The sequence below is a fragment of the Micromesistius poutassou genome (genome assembly GCF_964030765.1).
Source record: "Micromesistius poutassou genome assembly, chromosome: 1".
Taxonomy (NCBI): Eukaryota; Metazoa; Chordata; class Actinopteri; order Gadiformes; family Gadidae; genus Micromesistius; species Micromesistius poutassou.
In genome coordinates, this window is record NC_140271.1 from 4,361,748 (window position 1) to 4,386,116 (window position 24,369).

Here is a 24,369-nt window from a genome sequence, read left to right on the forward strand (position 1 = left end):
AGCCTAGTGCTAGGGATTTGGAGGAGCAGGGTGTTTGTGGATCTGAGAGTGAGGGTAGTGGACTGTAGGGTGATGAGTTCTTGAAGGTAGGTAGGTGCGTGTCCATGGATGCATTTATGAGTGAGTAGCAGAATTTTGTAGTTGATCCGGGATGAGACAGGGAGCCAGTGCAGTGATTGAAGGATGGGGGTGATATGCTCGTATTTACGGGCTCTCATTAGGACCCTGGTGGCGCTGTTTTGGATGTATTGTAGCTTCTGTATGGTCTTGCCAGGTATCCCAATGAAGAGCCCGTTACAGTAATCCAGCCTTGAGGAAATGAAGGCATGGACCAATGGGCCAGTTTAGGATATACAACAGATGCGACTGGCCACAGGGAAGGATGCCGGTCAAGAAAAGAATGGGGAATAGGATTGACCCCTAGCTCTATTGGCTGTAGTTGAAAGGGACATATTTCTTTGGCCTGAAGTTAAGAAAGATGTTGTTCTTGAATTGAGCTCAGATTGAATGTCCAGAACGTGAGCACCAGCGAGGCAGGGGGTCTGGGCTATAGGGAGGGCCACATGTCCCACCATAGAGGAGCCCACAACGAGCATGGCAGGAGAGATAAATGCCCCTTTTCCACGACGGTACCAGCTCAACTCGCCTCGACTCTGCCCGCCTTTTTCAATCGCCAAAATTAGGTACCTGGTACCTGGAACTTTTTTTAGTTTAATCTCCGTCGAGGTTCCAAGGGAGCTGATCTAATAACTTTATGTGATGTAAACAGGCTGCTGGCCACTGATTGGCCAGAGGGACGCCACAATAATGAGTGCGACGTCCGAGCCTGACACCCGACATCTTTAAATACTAGCATTAGCGTTCAGTCAACAACTGTGATTGATTATTGAACATGGCAGGATCAGAGCGCAAGAACACGCCGTGGGCCGTGACAGAGGTGGAGACGCACCTGTGTGTAGCCCTGTCTGTTTATGTGTTGCGTGGTCGCGTATGTGTCGCAGTTTCGCGCATGCGTGCTATGACGACCCGCCCACGTTGAAGAGGTACTTCATTCTAGATGGAAACACGACGTGGCTGGAACCAAACCAAGTCATGCCACGTTAAGTCGTGGCGAGTTGAGCTGGTACTGTCGGTGGAAAAGGGGCCATAGAGACATGAGGACAGCTGAGGGGGGTACTCTGTCTAAAGCAGTCTCCTAGTAGGGAGAGATGAGGGTACTCTGTCTAAAGCAGTCTCCTAGTAGGGAGAGATGAGGGTACTCTGTCTAAAGCAGTCTCCTAGTAGGGAGAGATGAGGGTACTCTGTCTAAAGCGGTCTCCTAGTAGGGAGGTATACGCTGGCAGAGGTCCATAGGAGCACAGAGTTGTAGGACAGCGGTAGGAAGACGTGCTGGGACCAGGTGTGGGCTGCGTGTAGGGGTTACCTGTACCTGTTTGGCCGTTGATAGGCGAACTAGTAGGCGACGAACAGGTATACCATAGCCTGGCTATTGCCAGACCAAGCTCAAACGTAGATTGCACGTTGGTCTGGGGAGGCTGCTGTCATTTTCTTCAGCACAAAAGGCGTGATCAACGGGCCTAGTTCAAATGACTTGGCTGCTTGCCGTCACTTCCCTGTCGTCATTGTGTTAAACCTGCATATAGCGCGCTAGGGGGAAAAGCCAGCTTGGTGTTTGGCTCCCGCAAAAGCATATCAAAACAGAAAGAAATGTATTGCTCCTCTCCAGACCCTTCTGCAGGGCGAATTCAAATCGCTGGCAGAATGGGCTGGGGGGTACCCAGTCTAGGTATACCATGCAGTCGGAACAGAACCTGGGAAGGTGCTTCAATATACAGTCCTTTTAGTCTATAGATCCCAGGGGCTTATCCAACTAGTCCAGAAAGAAAGGTGCCCAGCTTTGCACGATTGGAAGCGCTGTGGACCCACCAACGCTCTGTATCTTTCCACTCATGCCGTAGAAATGGACAGAGCGTTCAGAGCGTAAATAACACCCAGCTCTCTTTGTGTCCCTGAACCAGGTATGAGCATGAAGCCGGGGCCCATCGTGGATTCGCCGTCCACGACCCCGCACACGCGTGGCCTGTCAAACCTCTCTGTGCCGCCCCAGACCCGGGGTCCGGCGCAGGGCCCGCCGTCGCTACCGCCCCAGCCTGTGATGCAGGCCCTCCCGCCGCGCGTGCCCCCTACGTTACCTAGCCACGCGCCGCAGCTGGGAGCCCCCTACTCCATGGCCCCGTCCATGGACTGCATCCCTCAAGTACACGTCATGGCCCCCTTGCCGCCCCCCGCCCAGACCACCCTCCCCCCTCTGGCCATCCAGAGCACTGCTCCCATGCTGCAGAACACACTTCCTCCCATGATCAAAGTGAGTACCGTCTACAGAGGCTGCAACGGCGCCAACAGTTTACTTGTAGTGTGGTTAGCCATATGGTAGGATGTACTTTATTAATCCCAGGTGGGAAATAATGCTGCTATCCGTTTGTATGGTACGCCGATACGTCTGAGCTGCTCTAACGAGAACGTGACGTAATTTCCTGGCTTGCAGCACTTACAGCGTTCCCGTTTCTCATTGGCTAGTCGTTGTTATTGTTAGCTACATTAGCCTCTTTAGCAAACCAGCTCGAAAACAAACAGCACAACAACACAATACAACCGGAATAAAGTAGCAATGTAATCAAGTGTGTAAGAGCATTTAAAATCTACAAATCTACATCTACTTGTACAAATACAAAGAAAATAATTCTCTCTACGGGCGCAGCCATTTTTGTTTTCGAGTCGTACGGTCAGCCTCACTGAACTCCTACGAGTGGGACAGACCAAAAGGGGGCGTTCCTCAGTGAAATGCCACAAGAAAGCTGGGATATTTACACCTTATAGACTCGTACGGGCAGGCGTACCATACAAATGGATAGCACCATAGGGTGTTACGAATCGTCTATTATCTCTGATCCAATGTGTCTGACATTTCTCCTCCAGTCTTTGCGGAGATATAGCTTACAATGTGGCTCACAGCATAGTTCTAGTTCAACATGCTCCGCCATGCTGCACCACCCATCGCCTCAGTGTCTCATTATCTCCCAACGCTCTCTCCTGTCGCCGTCCAGCCGAGAAAGAGCCAGAAGAGGAAAGCGGACACCACCACGCCGACGGCCAACGACCAGATGAGCGAGTCGTCGCCTGCGGCCGAGTCCAAGTCGGGCAAGACGCTGCCCAGGCGGGAAAGCGCGCGGCCTACCAAGGTCATCAAGAAGGAGGCACCCGACTCCCAGCACCACATGGCCATGGGTCTGGGGCCCAGCGGCGGCGGCGGCGGCGGGCTCAGCCCCAAGCCCCAGGACCAGCTGGGCTACTGCGGCAGCCTGGTGAGAGAGATGCTCTCGAAGAAGCACACGGCCTATGCCTGGCCCTTCTACAAGCCCGTGGACGTGGACGCGCTGCGTCTCCACGACTACCACGAGATCATCAAACACCCCATGGACCTCAGCAGCATCAAGGTGTGTGGTCGTGTGTGTCTCGTTGTTTGCGGCAAAACTGGTTTAAATAATTGCACGCACCTGTGTCAAGTGTAACAAAAAGGGAGGAATGTGGGCGTGGCTTATTGGTTTACTACGTGCTCTGCAGGCCAAGCTGGAGAACAGGCAATACAGGGAAGCCCAGGAGTTTGCTGCTGACGTGCGGTTAATGTTTTCAAACTGTTACAAGTACAACCCCCCCGACCACGAAGTTGTGGGCATGGCACGCAAGCTACAGGTACGGGGGTACTCTCTGTCAACATGTTGACTGTGAACTATCACCTAAACTTTCTCATCGCATCATCTTAACATATCGCTCACCCCTTCATGTACTGTATGCCAAGTTTAGAATTTAAACATTTACATCCGTGTCATATCAACGTTTTGTGCGGAGATAAAAAAAAAAGAACATAGCTGAAGGGTCTCTCGCTCCACCCCACAGGACGTGTTCGAGATGCGCTTTGCCAAGATGCCGGACGAGCTGGAGATGAAGCCGCTCGCGGTGCCTCCGCCCCCCACGCTGCTGCACCACCCCGCCCCTGTCAAGCCCCAACCCCCCATGGGCCGCATTGGCTCCTCCTCTGACAGCTCCAGCTCCTCCTCCTCCTCCTCAGAGTCCTCCACGGACGACTCTGAGGAGGAGCGGGCCCAGCGGCTGGCCGAGCTCCAGGAGCAGGTACGTGGTCGTGGGAGCCGGAGGGGGTGGGACTGTGGTTCATTAAATCTGGGACATGGTTTAGCGCCGATCCAAAGCAGCTAATGCACGTGGTCTCGGTAGTCAAAGCACCTTTAAGGTTGCAGGCTTTTATCAAAACCAAGCATTACCTAGACTGCGTGCCCCCAGACTGTTCTGCCAGCGATTTGAATTCGCCCTGCAGCAGGGTCTGGAGAGGAGCAATACATTTCTTTCTGCTTCCGATACGCTTTTACGGGAGCCAATCACCAAGCTGGCTTTTCCACCTTGGCTGGTTTAACACAACGACGACAGGGAAGTGACGGCAAGCAGCCAATTGCGGACAGAGTCTTTTGAACTATGCCCGTTGATCACGCCTCCTGTGCTGAAAAAAAAATTACAGCAGTCTCCCCAGACCAAGCTCAATCATAGTTTGAGTTTGGTCTGGCAATAGCCAGGCCAAGCATAACCATCATTAGTGTCCAAAGTCTGTCTCAGTGATTCAGTGCCTGCTCGTCTCTGTGCTACAGCTGAAGGCGGTCCACGAGCAGCTGGCGGCCCTCTCCCAGCCGCAGGCCACCAAGCCCAAGAGGAAGGAGAAGGAGAAAGAGAAGGAGAAGAAGGAGAAGAAGAAGGAGAAGCATAAGAAGAAGGGGGGCATGATGACGGGCCTGGTGGACGAGATCCAGGAGCCCATGCCCGTGCTGCAGCTCCCCAAGAAGGTCAAGACCAGCCACAGTAGCAACAAGGACCTGCTGCCCAAGAAGAAGCCCAGGTCAGTCTGGGGTGCTGTGGTGCACTGGAGCCGGGGGACGCAAATATGTCAGGATGCAGTTAAAGTAGAGCCGCTGCTCCTGCTGGAATATGGCGCATTTCTAGGTTATTGGGTCATGTTTAAAGAGGGATCTCTTAACATTAGTAAATGCTGAGGGAATGAAAAGGGTTTTGCACTGTACCATATGAGTGTGAAGGGTTTAAACTCGAGTCTTTGCAGGAATCACAGTGATGAATAACTGCATAAAATTACAAAAAACGCTGAGCTCTATATTCATAGGCACAAACCATGAAATATATATTGATGTTTAGAAAATAGACTGGGTATTGTGGCGATTCCCGTCACCACATATATCCTGTTTACCTGCATCCATAGACTAAAGAATATGGGCGTAGCATCCGAGACATCGTTGACAGTACACTGAACAGTCATAAAGCCCTAGATTTCATTTAATAGGCTCTGCCATTAGGCACATTGATGGCAGGAATTGAATGGCCACCCAGCAGTGGTCTATGGCCAAAACTAATTGATATTAAATCCATAACTCCTTACTGAAATAAAACTGTCAAACCTCAAAATTAATAATATTGAGAGGAACTAGCCACTGAGATTATAACCGAACAAAGAAAATTATCCGCTTTATATTAAGGGAATGAAATCCCAATTTTCACATTGACTCAGAATGGTGCCCTTGTTGCATTCCAACCACCGCGAGTCACCAATAGGCCGATAGATGAACTACATGTTAGTCAGTTCACAAACAGACGGCCACTTGCCTGCATCCTAAACCAGCTTCCAGAAGAACCCTCCCTTAAGATAGATAGACAATCGTATTAATCCCCCGGAGGGGAAATTCCTTTTGTTACAAAAGCCCAGCAGCAGTGGAAAAACACAAGGTTAAGATACAATACAATAAAAATACAAAGTCAGCTTTATTGTCAATTACGTCACATGTAGACATACAAAGCAATCGAGAAGACGTTTCCCACGGTGAACAGATAAGGTGATAGGAAATGTCTTGTCTGATCTGTTTTGTCTTAAAACTTTGAACTGCACAACAGAAGGATATATACTATTATTTGCTCATTTAAGTTTTCTGGGTTGAGTGAGTTATTTAGAAAAGTAAATACTTTTTCTGAGGTTTAGCGTTAATAAAAATAAAAAGATGGACAATAAAAATCAAATAAAATATAGGAGTCTACTATGTAACATGAAAGTACTTATGAAAACCAAAATAGACGCTCAAGTAAATGCTACAGTAAAGACAAATGCGGCATACAAAAACAGACAGTATAAACAATATACACATAGTAAAGTGGCTAACTCCCCTATGCTTTGGCGTGTCACGACCCTGCAGTAAGAAGGACGGGGTCAAGAACAGCCACCCGCCCACCCTGCTGCCCACGCCCAGCCTGGAGGACGACGCGGCGGCGGCCATGGCCATGTCGGCCGGCTCGTCGGCCACCTGGGAGAAGTGCAAGCCCATGTCCTACGAGGAGAAGAGGCAGCTCAGCCTGGACATCAACAAGCTGCCGGGCGACAAGCTTGGGCGCGTGGTCCACATCATCCAGTCGCGGGAGCCCTCGCTGAAGAACTCCAACCCGGACGAGATCGAGATCGACTTTGAGACGCTGAAGCCGTCCACGCTGCGGGAGCTGGAGCGCTACGTGTCCACCTGCCTCCGCAAGAAGAAGAAGGTTTCAGGTGAGCGAGCGTTTTACGAGGAGCTCGCTGCTTGTCTTGCAATGCATGAGGTCGTTAAGGTGATGGGTGATTGTTGTAACCTTTGACCTTCTGGAGGTTGACATTAGAGCATGGAAACCCGTCCCGAGCCCAACGGTACCCGATGGGCCGGGTCGGCTTCGGACAAATATTTAGAAATGATGCGTTCGCTGGAGACACTCGTCTTGATTTGGATTTCATAGGCTACCTGTCCTACAGAACCTCTTGTGTCATTTTGTGGAATTTATCATTATCGTGGCCATGGGAATTTCAACTGGTTAATGATAGGGATGCACCGAAATGAAAATTCTTGGCCGAAACCGAAAACCGAAAATGAGGAAACCAAGGCCGAAAACCGAAACACCGAAATAAATTATTATGCCAATTATTAATAGGCCTACCATTGCATTTATAGCTATGACTGTGTACTAACCTCTCTAAAATCAAGGCATTGCAATTCAAAGAATAAATCAATTACAATTATTAAAAGTATAAAAATATTTATTTAGCACTGAAAAAACAACACCGTTTTCCGTTTTGCACTTTGCAGACGGTCCCTAAGCTCGCGGATGATAGCCGACAGCTCATAGAAGCTGTCTCATAGCGAGTCGTTTGGATGAAAACAAGGTTGTGGATCGAAACGTTGCAAATCGCTATCCGTGGGTCTTTTTCAGATATATGGAAATATGCCCACACCGCAGACATGTTGGTGCAGAGGCGCTTATCCAGACAAGCGTGTGCTGGCCGCTGTTTTTATTTGCGTCATCACAATTTCCTGTTTCGGTGATAAAAGTGTTTCGGTGGCCGAAATTTCGGTGCATCCCTAGTTAATGATTCTGCGCAACAAGCACGCGTTAACAGTAAGCACAAGAGTGCTCGCTGTTAACGCGCGCTTGTTGCGTTCATCTGTTGACATTTCCAAATGCCTTGCAGTTGTTTAATAAAGACGGGCTCAGACAGAAAAATGTCATTCCGCACTCTAGTTGACATGGGTGTGTTTTCCTTCCTCAGTGGAGAAACCGGCGGAGGCCCTGATGATCACCTCCAAGAAGGCGGGCTCCTCGTCGGAGAGCAGCGGCTCCAGCTCCGACAGCGAGGCCGAGGTGACCGGACTCATCCCAAAGCTGCAGAAGAAGAAGGGCCAGTTGGTGAAGGACGGAAAGAAGAGCCACCCGCACGTGCATAGTGGGCCCCCTGGCCTCATGTCCCAGGCCCCCGGCCTCCAGGCCACCATCCACATGAAGCCCCAGCCGCAGCAGCAGCAGCAGCAAGCCTCGGCCCCTGGCTTCATGGCGGGCCCCGTCGCCGCCCTGGAGTCCTCGCAGATGCTGGAGAACAGCTTCGACAACTTGCCGCACTTTGGCCAGCCCCTCATGCATCTCCCCCATCACGCCGGCAATGCCTCCTCGCCCGCGCCGCCTCAACACAACGCCCACCCGGCCGCCGGCCCCGTGTCCCCGGAGACGCACCCCTTCCTCAACCAGCATCCGGCCCTCACCCCTGCAGGTGAGACCCTGTGTATGTTCACTCCCCCCGCGATGACCTGTATCACTACCCTGCACCTCGTAGCTACAGTGGGGTTTCTGGTAGGGATCGACCCATCTAACTCTTTTTTAGGGTCGATATCGATTTTCCAGTCGACACCAATGCCGAGACATCAGCCTTGGCCGATGACCGATACGCTGATTGTCTTGAACCGATATTTGGAACCGATACTGCTTTTGCTCCCTCAATTTACACCATAATAATGACACAATGATAACAAATGTTATAAGGCTCAATTTAAAAAGGAACATTTATTGAACTGTCTGTAAATCATGCAGATACACGTAAAAAACGCAAATATCGGCCGGTCGATCATTAGTTTCTGGCCCTGATTTATGTATTGATAAATCAGAATCAGAATCCTTTTATTTGTCAGTGTACAGTGTACAAGGAAATGGTTAACTATTGTAAATTGTAAACAGCCTACCAGGGGTAGCCCCTCTGTCTCGTCACAACTCTAACGCGGCATTCCCTTCCCTGTGTGTCCCTGTTGACTCCTCAGCCCTGCACAACGCCATGCCCCAGCAGCCCTCTCGGCCCAGTCACAAGGCCGCCGCCATGCCGGCCAAGCCCCCGCTGCTGCAGCAGCAGCAGCAGCAGCAGGCCGTGGCCCCACCCCAGCCACAGCTGCAGCCCCAACCCACCATGCCCATCCCACAGCACCCACAGCCCCCCCCAGCCCAGCAGCAGCAGCCGCCGCAGCAGCTGCAGCCCCAGTCCTCCGCCCCGCCGCAGCAGCAGCAGCACCAACAACACCAACTCCCCCCGCATATCCTGCACCCGCCTCAGCCCCTCCACCAGCGGCCCCTGTCCCTGTCCCCGCCCACCCTCACCCCGCAGGGCCTGCTCTCCTCCCAGCCCCCCCAGATGCTGCTGGAGGAGGACGACGAGGAGCCGGGACCACCGATGCCCCTCAGTCAAATGCACCTGTACCTGCAGCAGCTGCAGCAGGGACGGCAGCCTCCGCAGCCCCAGCAGCTTATGCAGTCCATCCAGGCACAGGCCCGGCAGCAACAACAACAACAACAGCAGCAACAGCAGCAGCAGCAGCAACAACAACAACAACAACAACAACAACAACAACAACAGCAGCAGCTGCAACAGCAGCAGCAGCAACAACAACAACAACAACAGCAACAGCAGCAACAGCAGCAGCAACAGCCGGTTCAGCAGCTGTCTGGCCAGCAGCCCCTACTGCAGTCTGTCCAGGTTCAGTCTCAGCTGGCCTCTCAGGCGTCGCTGGCCCCGCCAGAGCTCTCGGTCCAGGCTCAGGCACCCCCGCCCCCATCGCACCAGGCAAAGCCCCAGCAGATGCCCATGCACCAGGCGCGCCACATGCAGCACACACAGCAGACGCAGCAGCAGATGGGCTACCAGCAGGGCCCTGGACAGGCCGCCGGGCCCCAGAGTTCCCAACACAAAGTGTCGGGACTGTCGGCCAAACCTCAGCATAACATCATCCATCAGCAGCAGCAGCAGCCTTCCCCACGACAGATCAAGGCCGACCATTACAACGCAGGTGAGAGACGAGAAGGCAATGTCTGGACCCTACTGTCTGTAATCGGTAAAGAACACTTGTTGTGGTTAAGATTCTATGGACTCAACACAACTTTCTCTTGTGTTGGGACAGGCCACCATCGCGACAACCCGTCGCCTCTCATGATGCATTCCCCACAGCTGCCGCAATATCCACCCGTAGTCCACCAGTCTCCCCCTCACAGCATGCAGCCCAAAAAGGTGAGCAAAACGCTTCAGGTACATGGCACGGGTGTTGGTACGTCAGCCAGTTTCTTGTGTGTGTGTGTGTGCATGACCTGCGTCCCTTCAAGGACTCAGACCCTAAGACCCTTGTTCTTTCTCTGGTAGCAGCAGAGGGTGCCTGTAAGCCATGCTGGACCAAAGGAGGAGCGGCTAGCTCCCTCGCCCGTGATGCGAGGGGAGCCCTTCAACCCTGCCATGAGGCCAGACCATCACAAACACCCCGACAGCAAGCCCTCCATAGCAGGCCACGGCCAACAGAGTGAGCACTGAGCCCTGCCCTCGCTCTTTAGCGTACACCGTGTGAAAAGACCGGGAAAGCCTCGGATACTAAGTGTGTCTTGTGTGTGTGTGTGTTTGTGGAGCAGATGTGAAGTCCATGGACAGCTCGCGGCCTGTCATTCGCTCCTCTGAGTCCAGCGGACCCCCTCCCTCTCTGCAGGACAAAGAGAAGTTCAGGCAGGAGTCCAAGGCGCCGGTGGCCCCCAAAAAGGTACAGGTGCGTTCAGAGTCGTCTCTTTATTTTATTTCACCGTGTTATTCAGCAGATGCTTTTCTCCTCACCGACCTGGACTCGGATACCGGTCGTCAACGTGCAGGTACTTGTTAGGCGGTTTTGCTGGGCTGCGTACGTCGGCTGCACTGAAACGAAAAGCTTTCGGCACTGGGGGGGGGGGGGGGGGCAGTATCGCATGTCGGTCTCCTCCACGTTGTAATCAAGTGTCTATCATATGTTCTCCTCTCCTTCCTTCCCTTTGCCATGTTTATTTGGCTGTAAATCTCTACCTTTCTACTCCTCTCTCGCTCTCTCTCTCACTCTCTGTCTCTCTGTCTCTCTCTCTCTCTCTCTCGCTCTCTGTCTCTCTGTCTCTCTCTCTCTCTCTGTGTGTCTCTCTCTCTCTCTCGCCCCAGGAGGTGAAGCTGAAGAACATGGGCTCGTGGGCCAGCCTGGCGCAGAAGGCCACGTCGGCGCCGTCGTCGGCACTGAAGTCGTCAAGCGACAGCTTCGAGCAGTTCCGCCGGGCGCTGCGGGAGAAGGAGGAGCGGGAGAAGGCCCTGAAGGCCCAGGCGGAGCAGGCGGAGAAGGACCGGCTACGCAGGGAACAAGATAAGCTGCGGTAAGACCAGACCTCCCGCTCCACTGCCTCCAGTGCAAACCGTGCACCTCTTATTCAAAAAAGGGTGACCCTGTGATTGGTCAATACATGTCAACCAATGTCTCACTCCACACAGCAGTTTATGCCTATATTCAGGAGTGCGTCTGAACAAACATGATTGTACAAGTACGTTGAATTATATTGGCAGGACGTTATATATCAGACCGAACAGTATTTATTTTGTTGCACGGTGTAAAACCGAGGGGGAAACAAAAGGGGATTGGAACAAAATCCACAGAACCTTGAATGCTGCAATCTAAAGTCTACGAAGCGTCAGATAGTCTGGTGGTTAGGGTATTTGTTTGTGCTCTGGGTTCCAACCACAAACTGCGCAGTTTACCTGTAAGGCCTCCTGGAGAGAAAACGATCCGCAAGTGGTAAGATAAGCCAACAGTGCCTGTAGGCCAACAGCCGACTCCGTCAACATTCCACTTGGACTGCACCAAGTGTTTCCACTCCAGGAAAATGGTGAATGGATTGTTTTGCTTTGTTCACCCCCCCCCCCCCCCCGCTGCAGGGGTCGTGACGAGGAGGAAGTAATCGAGGCCCCACGCAGGGTCCACGAGGAGCCCCGCAGACGGCAGGAGCAGCAGCAGCAGCAGCAGCAGCAGCAGCAGCACATGCAGCCCCCTCCCCAGCAGCAGCAGCCCGAGCCCCAGCCTGCCCCCGTCCAGCAGCCCGTCCAGCAGCCGCCCACACCTCCACAGCCCGCTGCACACAACCCCATGGACCAACAGAGGGAGCTGGCGCGCCGTCGAGAGCAAGAGCGCAGGAGGAGAGAAGCGGTGAGACTTTTTATGCCTGTTTTCTCTGGTGGAACTTTGTTGTGTTTCTGATGGCTGTTTCTGATTGGCTGCCACCGAACCAATTAAGGCAAGGCAACTTTATTTATGTAGCACTTTTCATACACGAGGCAGACTCAAAGTGCTTAGAATTAACGGCGCTCTTAGTGTGTATATCTTTTTTTTCATGTTTAAATATGCCTTCGATTTTAGTTTGAGAGAACGGGTAGAAATGGGAGCTTGGTTAATTTTAGTGGTATGTGACACCAAGGGTATTCATTGGTGTCATTTCTGTGAGCCACAGAGTTCAGATGAGGACATCATATTGTAATGCCTCATTATGGTGTTGTTTTCATTTGACACCTGCTGGTTCTTTAGTGGTATAGCAGACGTGAGCCATGCACACATTTATATTGGCATTTACACTATTGTTGCTCATGGACACACAGGTTTTTCAAGTGGGAAACACTGAGATATGTGTAAATTGTGTTTGACATGCCAGACATGCAAACACAATTCCAAATTCCTCAGTGTGCATCCAGAAAGGGAGCTTGCTGGGTATGCACTTGCTGTCGTCAGTGAGCTCTTAATGACTTGCAGAGCTACAGTAGCCGAGCTTTTGTTCATGTGACAGGAATACAAAGTTGATTATTAAATAAATGTCCAACCGAGTTCCAAATAGTCGCCTACAGCACAAAAAGATTGGTGTTTGTCCACAAACACACAGATAATTAGGCAATATTTTCAGCGCTGTCATTATAAGGCTTCCTGTGATGAGTAATTCTGTTATCAGCTGCCTCTGGCTGTGTCGTTTTGCGTTGAGGGCTACCTTTCAGCGGCGAATCACAGTGCCAAAAATAGTGCCGAATTACCGGCTACAATCTTGTGGTGTTGTTACTGGCAATCGTTTAGGACGGAGCGACTCTTCGGAACACGTCGGAAATCTTTGGACGGTGATTAAAGGTGTATTCCACTCGTCGTGAACAGGGAGAGCTAGGCTGCGGTAACTCTGCAAATCAATGAAAGTGGCTAACGGGAAGCAAGTGCTTACCCAGCAGACTCCTTCTGGACACACATTGATGAATTTGGACATAAACAACTGGTCGGAATCTTGGTATGACAGGTAGAATCCGATATACGGATGTCTCAGCGTGTCCCTGTAACTTTGCGCGTGTTAAAATAAGTATCATTGCCTATGTTTTTAAAGGTAGTGTCTGCAATTTATTTTAGAAGCTTTTTTTTGTCGTATTTGTTGCAATTATCTTTACATCCAGACAGCAATCAATAAATCAAATGCTCTTACGAAGCTCTAAGGGCCTGTAATAAGCCCTCCAAATCTCTTAGGTCAGCCATCCTGTTATGAGTCTTGGGCTGAATTGTCTGTCAGTTAGGGGTGGGCCATATGGCAAAAATATCCTATCATGATTTGTTTAAGGCAGGAACACGATCCACTAGTTTATATCGATTCACTTTCATGTTTTACAAGTCACTTACTGTTATAACCAAACTCGTTTCCTTCCTTATATGGCCTTAGATATGTGATTGACAGGCTATATTACAATCAGAAGAGATGCCCTGATTGGTCAGATATGAGGCGGGAGTGGTCTAAAAGCTAAATTGTCTCATACAGCACATGTATGAGAGCAGTCACCTAGAAATGGATATTCTTAACTTTCACACACTAATACCTGAAGGACGACCATGCCATTTTAAACAAATGACATAAACGATAGCTTATCTAACCTGATCTAACCTACAGCACATTCTTATAGGCCTACATCCGTTACATTAGGCTAACATATAGGCTATAGAGTTCACCGGTACTCTGCATAGCCTCCCTCCTTACTACTTGTTACTTGTTCTATGAACGTCCTTACTGTACCGACCGCGATATTTTGTTTCTTTCTTCCGACAAAAATCTTTCTTCTGGAAAATCTGAAGAAAATAAAGACTCCCGACGTGGACTGTGCATGTGTACTCTATTCACACTCAACCCCCCCAAGTCTAGTGGTGTGAACTGAAAACGGACATGCTGGTTTGCGTTAAGGCGGGGCATAAACAGAGGCCACAGCCGGTCAGGTTTGGGCAGTTAACACCACTAACTGGCGTTAACATGGATCACCTTGTCCACCTCTCAATCTCCACTTAAGGTTGTGTTATTGTGGTCTATTGTGCGCTTTAAGGACACGACCGTGCACCACAAAAACACAAGTCACAACAGGCAGGCTTTACGCAACCCACTGGTGAAAGTGATTCACTCCGTCGGTACTCTGTAGTGCGTTCTAGCTGTTCTGCTCAATGGAATTGTGCCCGATTTTTATTTTCGATAGAACACCAGCATTAGCATGCAATTAAAATGTGTAATCAGTCTAACACTTCCACGTTCTCTATATCGGTGCATTTCTTTTTTCATGATCGGATGTGAATATTGTGGGTAGTATAAAAGTTTCCCAGAAGCTTAACCCTCACCATCCACACACACATCATTGCGTTATGATACAGGTGTCCGGGAAGCCCAACCCTTTTTTTGTTTGTTTTTAAGATTTTGGCAGAGAGGACACATTTTTGTGTACAAGGCATAGAACTTTAACTGATAGACTGCACACTGTAGCATGATACTAACAACCTTCCTGTTCAAGCAGGTTTTATCGTTGACGATCTAATCTTGTCTCACCGCCAGCCCTGGGCCTGTGGTCAGCCTACCTATCCGGCTACCCGCACGCACTCTGCCCGTGCAGTCACTGCGCACGACCAGAGTCTTCCACAAGGCTATGCAGCCTTATTGCTAAAGCTAGTGAGCTAGTCAAGTTGTTTTGGAGGGAGGACTGAAGAGAAGGGGGTGACATTGTTGTCGGTTGGATACTTTCAAAATATCCAGAATCGCTACACTTACCTTTTATCTATATCTTTAGGCAAGTCAAGGCAACTTTATTCATATAGTACTTTTCATACGCAAGGCAGACGCAAAGTGCTTCACATATAAACATTGTCATACAATAAAAAAAATAGATAAGTAAAAGAAAAAAATGAGTAAAATAGATAGAAAATAAAGGCAAAGTTTAAAAGAACGTGCAATGTATTTAAGATCAGATCAACAGTCTCTCTGGTGTACCCACGTCGGGACTCCAACCCGACCTAAAGGAACTTGGTCCTTTACAAAAGCACTGTAAACAAATGTGCTTCTTTTCCGCTGTGCTGACACGTTTCTGTCTTCTCTTTCTCTCTCCAGATGGCGGCCACCATTGACATGAATTTCCAAAGTGACCTCATGGCTATCTTTGAGGAGAACCTGTTTTGAGGAATGAAAGAAAGCAATTGAAACCTAACTGCAAAAAATGAAAAAAATAATAAAATAACAACTACAAAAAAATGGAACTAGTACCAAGGGAGGGGGACAGAGACTTCCTGTGACGGCGGGTCGGGAGAAAGCGGTTCGTCGGGGGGAGGGGTTACAACAACAACAACAAAAGGACAGATGTGACGCAGGGGGGTGGGTTGGGGGGCCTCGGCCGCTGAGACAGACTTTTCGAGTTTCAACAGCTGAGCGGACAGATGTGTGTAGCTGCCCGTGCCCTCGGTGACAAAAGACAGTAGGAGGGTGGCGTGGGATAGCCGTCATTGTTGCTGATGTCATTTCCTCCAGGACTTCCTGGCCCGCGTCCCTCCGGAGTGGGACCTCCCGAAACGGTTTTGTCTTCTCCTCGCGGTCGGACCGGGCCGACGGTCCAAAAGGAGAAGTTGGTTTGGAGGAGCAGGAGGAGGAGGAGGAGCAGGAGGAGGGGGTGGGAGACACACAAAAAAAAACGACGCTCTGAAAATGCTCTGATAATGTGCTGACAGTCTGTGCCGCGGCATTCTGTTCAACTGCCAGATGCCTGGTGTGGCGGAGAAAGACACTTTTCTTTCCTTTTTTTTTTTGTTTTGTGCGTGCGTGTGTGTGTGTGTTTTTATTTGTGTTTGGTTCGTCGTAGGAGAACACATGCAACGACGGTGGGGGGCGGCACGGGCTGGCTGGGTGGGTCGGTAGAGGGGGGGGACGGGGCAGGCGGGCAACTTCCATACTGTAAATCATGTATATTTTCTCAAGCCGAGAAGGTACAGTTTGCCTTACACACACACCTCTGTTTCCTACACATGTTCCAGGGCCTGGAAGACACAAACACAGACCCCCCCCCCCCCCCCCCCCCCCCCCCAATAACGGCAGTTATATGCGGCCAGGAATTTTTCTTCATGTACTATCTACTGTAAAGAAGTATTTTCTTACGCTACAATTTAACCGGTTATTTTTAACCCCCTCCTCCCCTCTTTCTCCCCCCTGCTCCCTTTAATCCTCCTCACCAACACACTCCTCCACCTGCGTCTAAGCCAAACAACCCCCCCCCTCTCCCCCCCCCCCCCCTCCTATTACCTTTTATTATAAAGCGCCCTTGTCCTGAGATGTGTAGGTAGCTAGCAAAAAAACTGCATTCTCATTATAATAGCAAGTATTTATCAAAGAAAGATTCACTTTTTTTATTTCCTAATGCCTTGTTTAATTGTACATTTGGAACTACGGTGGGAGACGGAGGCGGTGGTCGGGGGTGGCCGTTCTTCGGCGAGAACTTTGCGACTTCCCCACTTTTAACTCCATCACCCATAGCAACAGTAAGAATGGGCACAGTTTCGCCACCATCGCAACCGACCAACAAACATTTGTCACTGAACCAGGTTGTTTGGGCGGGGGGGTGGGGGGTAGGGTAGGCCAAGTTGTTGCCCATGTCCCTTTTTACTAGCCATGATTTACCAGTGCTCTGGTCCACGCTAAGCATTCTGGAAGCAGAGCGTTTAGGCTTTGTGCAAATTCCCATAATAGACACTGAACAACTTTAATTTATAGGCAACAGCAAATCACAACTGTTGAGGCGGTGGTGGTGGCGGTGGTCGAAGAGAACTCCCAGTGATTTTATTTTTTGTTTTAGTTTTATTTTTATTTTTATTTTTTACAAGACGTCTTCTCCTTCACTTAAAGGCACTCTGTTGCAAGTACAAAAAGCACGGTAAACAATTGCAAAAGTTATGCTGAAAACGTTTTAAAAAAAAAAGTTATTTGATTTGTTTAATTGTTCTTGTTGGATAATAGTGGATGTGCGTTCTAATACTTTTATCTGAGACGTCGGTAGGATTAAGGTTTGGTTGTAATCTGAACGACTCTCCTTCTCTAAATTTGTCTCCTGGTGTTTTTCTCCAGTGCCTGTATTGTATTGCGATTCTAGTTGGCTTCTATTACCCATAAGTTCTGAGAAGACGCGAGAAGGGACTTGGTTGCATAATATTTGATCAGGAGGAACAATTTTTGAGAGTGTATTAATTCATTAAAAAAAGTTAAAGTCAGCCTTTTACATATTTTACCCATACTCAATATTCAGGTTTTAAAATCTAGTTTTAGCGGGACTTCTACGAGTGAGTGTACAAACCTGGGCGACTCTTTTTCTCGTTTTGTTCAATTGCAAAATTTTACAGTAGATGTTTCCAAGTTGCCACATTAGCGTTGACTGTAAGTGTATAGGTCTGTATGTGTGAATGTGTATAATTGAACGCCTGTGTGGTTGTATGTATATTTTTATTTTAGGTTGTGATGCAGGGAGCCATGTTTACTGTTGTAGATGAGGGAACTATTGGTAAGGAGAGTAAACGATGCTTCAGGAGAACTTGTTTCTCTGCTAAAGTCACCTTTTTTTATTTCTATGAAGTCCACCATATATATGCATTATATAATTTTTATTATTAGACTTTTTTTTTATATATAAAAAAGGTAACTTTTTTTTCATTCCTTTTATTTTCGTTTCCATTGAGTTTGACGTTGTTGAACAACATGTGCCATGAGTTCTACAGAGAATGTGCAGGCCTGCAGCCCGGTGTTATTCAGGTATTTTAATTTGTGTCACATTTGTTCTGTTTTTTTTCTGGGGGGCTGTTTTGAGACATTATCCTCGATTTTATTATTATTTTTTCGTTTGGTATTTTGTGAGTGGTCTATCGAGGTCTCTGATTCAATCTCTTACGATCCTTGAATAAACTCATCTCTTTTATAGAAAATAAAAAATGAAATAAATGTTTCGCCTTAATGTCGTTTTTTTTTTAAACTCGCTTTTGTTAATGATTTGTCGCAGAGTACTTAAGGAAGATCCTAACAGTTCAACCAGCTCCTTTTTGTTTAATCTGCCTCTTCATCTACTGCATTCGAAAACCAGCCTGCAGATCAGCCAATCTGACGGAATCAAGCCCCGCTGTGACTCACTGTCTAACTAAAATGCGGCGATTATAAGCAGCAAATCCAGCCTATCTTGCGTTAAAACATTAACTTTTAAAATCTTAAACGAGTGTTGCCTACTAAGAGGACCCGAAATATTTTACAAATCTACTTTATCGTCAAATTGTGTAGGACCACATTTTGTTACCCTACTATCCTATTACCCTACATTTGGAAATCAGCTGATACATTATCAAAGTTCTTTATGAATTATGATCATGAATGCAAGTTGCAACACCAACAAACTCCAGTCTTCAACCATGTAGTGAGGGGGTGGGTTAGTCTGATCTGATCCGAAGACCGGCCCTGATCTCGGAATACACCCAATCACGTCCCACTGGACCCGCACCCTTAACTCCGCCCCTTCCTAGAAGTAGTTTGCATATCTCCCAAGGCCAGCTGAGTTGAATGAGGCTGATTCAGAGGAGAGGCGACACAGTCTGAACATGAAGCCCAAAGACGCCTACAATTTAAATCCAACATCCACTTCCAGAATGTGAATGGATTATACTTACTTGTGTACTGAGGTTAGGTTTGAGTTACCAGCTAACTTCCTCCCCGTGTGTAAATTAATTCAAAACAAATAAATAAAAAAGACTTAAGGGTCTCTTTAGGATGAACTAGCCTACTCCGAGGTATGTAAAACGTTTTTATCGACATGCTCACTGACATTTAATGTTTAATGCCTACTTGATTGTAAATTGAATTGCAATTCGGCAGAGATGGGCTGGACTGGTACTTGTTACTGCTGTCAGTCTTAACGTTAGCCTACTACGTTGCTTTTTTTTTTAAATCGACCTTGATTGCCTCGAGGCAACTCTAAAATAGGATAAATATCATCATGTGAATACAAAAACAAGAGGCAGCAGAAGGAGTTCTTGATCCACGGCTAGTGGTGGTGTTTTTGTGACTAGTGCGCTTACTGCCGCGCTGACCTGCTCTTCTCTTTCAACACACCAGCGATGACCTGTGTTTGTTTACCCAGCCTGAGGACCAGGCGAATCTGCAAGCTCTCGTTATATGTGCAAGTGTTTACATACGTATGACGTAGAAAGCCTGGAATGAAGCTGAATGTAGGCCTCTAATGTATAATTGTATTAACGCCTAACTTCCCCCATTTTTTGGGGGGGGGGAGGGTTGTTATCTTTTTGTTATTCATTTTTAGCCCGAAGGAATGCTGGCAGGCTGAAAGATAAAATCCCCCTTTTTTTAAAAACATTTTTTTTGTTACATTGTTGGTTTTGTTAGTCATGCAGGTCACCGAAGTGAGCGGCGCCTGCAACTACAGCCACGACGTGGCTTTCTTCTACAAGCTGGTGGACAAGCGCATCAACACGCACTGGACGCGCCGCGACCACCTGGTCATCGGCCTGGGCCTCAGCGTGTGCCTGGTCGTGGTCCTCTCCAACATCATGGTCATGGCGGCCATCTTCATCAACCGCCGCTTCCACTTCCCCATCTACTACCTGCTGGCCAACATGGCTGCGTCCGACCTGTTCGCCGGCGTGGCCTACGCCAACCTCATGCTCAACACGGGCCCGTGGACCGCGCTGCTCAGCAAGCAGCAGTGGTTCCTGCGCAGCGCCCTGGTGGAGATCAGCCTCACGGCCTCGGTGGCCAACCTGCTGGCGGTGGCGCTGGAGCGGCACCAGACGGTGGTGGCCATGCAGCTGCACAGCCGCATGAGCAAGCGGCGCGTCGTGCTGCTCATCGTGTGCATCTGGGCGGCGGCGGGCGCCATGGGCCTGGTGCCCTCCATGCTGTGGAACTGCGAGTGCGACCTGGCCAACTGCTCCACCATCGCGCCGCTCTACAGCCGCCGCTTCCTGGTGTTCTGGGCGGCGCTCAACCTGCTGGTCTTCGGCGTCATGGCCGCGGTGTACGCGCGCATCTTCGTGTACGTGAGGCGCCAGAGCCGTGGCGTGTCACGACACACGGCGGACGCGGAGCAGGGCCAGCGCATGGTGGTGAACCTGATGAAGACCATCGCCATGGTGCTGGGTGAGAGGGGAGAGGGGTAGTGATGGGTGGGGCGCGGGAGAGATGGGTGGTGATGTTTGGGATGAGGGGGGAGATGGGTGGTGATGTTTGGGGTGAGGGGGGGAGACAGGTGGTGATGTTTAGGATGAGGGTGGAGATGGATAGTGATGTTTGGGGTAGGGTGGTGATGTTTGGGATGAGGGGGGGAGATGGGTAGTGATGGGTGGGGGGCGGGAGAGATGGGTGGTGATGTTTGGGATGAGGGGGGGGGGGGGGGAGAAAGAAAGGGAAGTCACCCTATAAAGTCACCGACGATATGGGTGAGATTTCTGACGGGGATTCCATTTTCAGCACAACACCGGAACCATATTGTGCATCCCCCCCTTTATTTATTGTTTTTCTCTGTTGTAAACGTGTGTGTGTGTGTGTGTGTGTGTGTGTGTGTGTGTGTGTGTGTGTGTGTGTGTGTGTGTGTGTGTGTGTGTGTGTGTGTGTGTGTGTGTGTGTGTGTGTGTGTGTGTGTGTGTGTGTGTGTGTGTGTGTGTGTCGCAAGTAACCGTCGTCCAGACCGCTGGCTTACAGTTCCTGCTTGGGTGAACATAACCTGCTTTACCGCTCCCCACATTGCGGTTTGTCAAAGCAATTCGTCTAAGAATGTCCTGCTATGTCGCCATGGGTTAGGCTGCAAAAAGTGTGTGTGTGAGTGGCACATGGGTGTCACACACATACAGACATATGGCTTCAAGATTTGAACTGTATTCGAATAACTTCCAATTCATATTATTACAAACCTATCTAATCGAATCCTCAAAAAAATGTCCTGGACTTGTGTTATTTCTGGCTGAGTCCATTGCCGTAAATTCTTGCATGTGTGTCTCTCTCTCCCTCTCGCCTAGTGGCCTTTGTAATCTGCTGGACCCCGGGGCTGTTGACCCTACTGCTGGACGGGCTGCTAGGAAAGGACAGCCACGCCCACGCCTATGAAAAGTACTGCCTCATTATCGCAGAGTGCAACTCTCTGGTCAATCCCATCATCTACTCCTTTCGCGACGACGAGATGCGCGGCACGTTCAAGTGGATTCTGTGCGGCCGTTGCGGCGGACGGGACGGCCGCGCCTGCGCCGCGAAGCCGGTGGCGCCCCCTGCTGTCCAGTACGGCGCACCGCAGCTAGAGGTAGCCTCGAATAATGTAATATAATCCTCCATACGTTTTTGAATTCGCAACCTGAAAAATAAATCCTTGCTTTTCTTATTTTTGCTTGAACGGTTCTGTTAACATTTCACATTTTGAACAGGGGAACGGCCAAGAAATGGTATCATTATATTTCTCTTCCTCTCCCTGGCCCGGTGGCTGAGTCCCTGGGCCACTCATTACGTCTGCCATTGGATTAATGAACCTGAGACCGGGAACTGTTGTGTTCTGACTTGCCTGGCACCGGGGAATTCTTCCTCCTCCTCCTCGATTCCTTCCTTCCTTTCATCTAGTTCTCTGGAATACAATCCTCCCTGAATTCACTGATTGGGCTATTAAAAACAGACAGAGGGGCCATGGTGGTTAATGTTTGCATAGATTCCCTGGAATTTGAAATTTGCCTCCAGCCCTGACCCATGCGTGGGATGAGCAGCGTTTTCAACAAGCAGCGGTCGATAATGAAATGCTTCCAATTCCAGGCTTACTCACCAGTAACTAACAGGGCAGCACACGTAGATGGGAGTCATAAGATCACAATGCTCTAATTGCACCAAAACCGGTGCAGTGAGTTTAAGATGTGGGTTACTGTGTATTGTATTGGCCAGTGTTTCCCATAGTTATTATATATCTATATACATAGATATTCATTCTAGAACTTTTTTTTTTTTTTTGAGGTCGTGTCAGTGGGGAAGTCGGACGACTGGGTCGTCTTGCAGCCTGCTAAAGCGGAGGATCACAGCCAGCTTCTGGACAAAGCCCAAGGACAGAGCCCACAGTAAAAGGACTGACCATTAACTCAACATTTGAGGAGGCCAATTACTTTTAAACCTCTGTGGTTGAACTCTTTATGTAACCACGCTGGGTTATGAGTCTTTTGGACATGATTCGCACTGTTGTACGGCGTCTGCCATGAATGTTATTTTATAATGAGTAACTTATTAAAAATGCATATGAGGGTAATGGATATGTATCTAATCTTACTTTAATTATTTTTAGCACGTTTTGTTTAATGGGTCTCAGGCCATAATGCCAAGTCTGAAATACCAATTCAGACATCACTTTATTCCCCCCCCCCCCCAATTAATATTAAACACTTGTGTTGTGCTTAACATCCAAAGGAGAATTAAAGGGCCAAGTCCTATTCCTCACACGTGGCATAAACGGTCCGCTCACCCCTACCTACAGGTAGGACACTAAATGGGGGTTTTCCTTTCTGGAAGAGCTGAGATTCAGAGGAACCCCGTTGATTAATGGTCCCCGGGCTTCAATGTGAGCGATCGGCGCTAACCGGGATTCATTTCGTCATTTCCTTTTTGATGTGCGATTTAATGAATGCGTTTGCAATAATTCAATGGAAACACTCAAAAGGGCAACGACTGAAAACCACACTAAATTGTTTTATTAGTTTTCTAATAAGAACACTACAATTTTTTATCATATTCCTTTTGTTTCACTCTTTCTAGAACAATTCTAAAGTTGAGGTATAAAAGGAGTTCATACAGACTCGCAGGTCTGAAAACTGGGGATTATATACAAGAGAAATGGAAAGACAAGAGGTAGAGAGGGTTAAATACAAGGGGAAGTGAGTAAGCGGGAGAGATAGAAAATATACTAATTAAAAACAAAGTCCGCCAAAACGGGTTAAAGAACTTCTCTGGTGCTGTGGAAGTACGGCTGCTGAAGCGGAACCAGAGCTAGTCTCCAATCCCAGCCTTGAGTTATGTCCAACTCCTTTTGGATTTGCTTGCTGGTCAGCGCGGTGGTGGCTATGCTCATTAGGCCCAGTCCATTAGCCTATTAGCCTAAAATGCGAGGCTCCGAAAGACCTCAGCCAGAACATTGAAATAACCTATTGCCTACTGTGGTCCAAACCGTGACATGTATATAATGTACCTTTCAACACTCGCTATGGTGTTTTGTCAGAACCACAAACACGGCGAGTAAACTTAAGGAACGTGTAAACTTTTGCATTCATTCTAAACTGTAGTAACAAAATGTTTCGAGGATACACCAATTAGTGTCGTATTCATTCAGGTGTGACCCCCCCCCAACCCCCAACCTGTAGGTCAAGTTTTTCCACAGCACCAGATTTACCTTTATACCTGTCAACCCCTACGACAGCATCCAGGTATGTAACAAAAAGACTCAATGATATAAAAAAAAAAAAAAATGATAGAAATACCAGCGTAATTGTGGCCCCTGCATCACAATAAAGGCCAAACCACCCCAGGCATCACCAGAACATCCCAAAGGTTTATAAAAAAAAAAAAAAAATGAAGGAAAAAACATTCCACAAACTGTACAGTGACATCCATTACAACTGGTAGAAAAAAGGGGTATACGCTAAATTTGGTGTTGTGGTAACATTATTCGTAAGATAAAGTCATATGAAATGTACATAGTAACAGTAAACGGGTACTTTTTAAATCCGATTATTACTCTCGAGGCTTAGGAGCTCAAGTTTATTTTCCGCAACGCGTCGTCACAAGTCTTGGTGTTTATTTTTACATTTCGGTATCCATAAGGCCTTATCTTACTATCAAAATTCTTTGCTCTTTGCTTATCTGTTGTACAAAAAGAAAAACAGGACAAGTGTTCACAGGCTGTGAATTCCAACCTCCCCCCGCCGCAAAAGAAAACGACCTGTAAACAAATAAACACTTGCATTTTGTCCGGTGCGTCTTTCACACACACCTGCCGAGTTCTTCTACACCCAGTGCTGCCTTATTGGGCGACCGAGGAGAGAGAGAGAGAGAGCCCTTACCAAGCGGCCAAATCAAAACGACCAAAGGAAGATCAGTCCAAAAATAAAAATAAAATACATAAACAATGGTTACGTTATTCTCGTATTCGTAAGACAAAACACAAACGGAGGACAACATTCCGAATCAAAAAACAAAACGAAACAGGCGATCGACTGTACAGCATTACAATCAGATTCATGGGTGTGAAACGTTGCCGCATACGCAGTAAGACTGTGGACC

General features: G+C 48.6%; 2 protein-coding genes across 7 annotated transcripts in view; both read left to right on the forward strand.

Annotated features, from left to right (window-relative positions):
- Nucleotides 1-18,009, forward strand: part of brd4 (bromodomain containing 4) — a 35,460-nt gene extending 17,451 nt beyond the window's left edge. For 2 of the 6 annotated variants that reach the window (XM_084488152.1, XM_084488148.1), the window contains exons 5-18: nucleotides 2,019-2,365; nucleotides 3,105-3,494; nucleotides 3,622-3,750; nucleotides 3,955-4,188; nucleotides 4,716-4,960; nucleotides 6,318-6,664; nucleotides 7,694-8,200; nucleotides 8,730-9,746; nucleotides 9,858-9,964; nucleotides 10,094-10,247; nucleotides 10,354-10,484; nucleotides 10,898-11,103; nucleotides 11,660-11,927; nucleotides 15,154-18,009. In XM_084488152.1, coding sequence (XP_084344278.1) covers nucleotides 2,019-2,365; nucleotides 3,105-3,494; nucleotides 3,622-3,750; nucleotides 3,955-4,188; nucleotides 4,716-4,960; nucleotides 6,318-6,664; nucleotides 7,694-8,200; nucleotides 8,730-9,746; nucleotides 9,858-9,964; nucleotides 10,094-10,247; nucleotides 10,354-10,484; nucleotides 10,898-11,103; nucleotides 11,660-11,927; nucleotides 15,154-15,222 — 4,151 coding nt within the window. In that variant the 3' untranslated portion in view covers nucleotides 15,223-18,009. The remainder of the gene's footprint in view (nucleotides 1-2,018; nucleotides 2,366-3,104; nucleotides 3,495-3,621; nucleotides 3,751-3,954; nucleotides 4,189-4,715; nucleotides 4,961-6,317; nucleotides 6,665-7,693; nucleotides 8,201-8,729; nucleotides 9,747-9,857; nucleotides 9,965-10,093; nucleotides 10,248-10,353; nucleotides 10,485-10,897; nucleotides 11,104-11,659; nucleotides 11,928-15,153) is intronic. The other 4 variants (XM_084488150.1, XM_084488149.1, XM_084488151.1 and 1 more) reach the window with 4 other exon arrangements.
- A 627-nt stretch (nucleotides 18,010-18,636) lies between these two features.
- lpar2a (lysophosphatidic acid receptor 2a) lies at nucleotides 18,637-22,416 on the forward strand. Its single transcript, XM_084488648.1, has 4 exons — nucleotides 18,637-18,848; nucleotides 19,462-20,214; nucleotides 21,090-21,367; nucleotides 22,060-22,416. Exons 2-4 carry the CDS (start codon nucleotides 19,464-19,466, stop codon nucleotides 22,162-22,164), a joined length of 1,134 nt encoding a protein of 377 aa, XP_084344774.1. The 5' UTR covers nucleotides 18,637-18,848; nucleotides 19,462-19,463; the 3' UTR covers nucleotides 22,165-22,416.
- Nucleotides 22,417-24,369: the final 1,953 nt, after the last annotated feature.

Bases quoted from the DNA above. Each gene is read 5' to 3' on its own strand.
- lpar2a (XM_084488648.1), top strand. From the start codon at position 19,464: ATGCAGGTCACCGAAGTGAGCGGCGCCTGCAACTACAGCCACGACGTG. The intron at 20,215-21,089 runs GTGAGAGGGGAG...CCTCTCGCCTAG, and splicing joins GACCATCGCCATGGTGCTGG to TGGCCTTTGTAATCTGCTGG. The intron at 21,368-22,059 runs GTAGCCTCGAAT...TTTTTTTTTGAG, and splicing joins ACGGCGCACCGCAGCTAGAG to GTCGTGTCAGTGGGGAAGTC.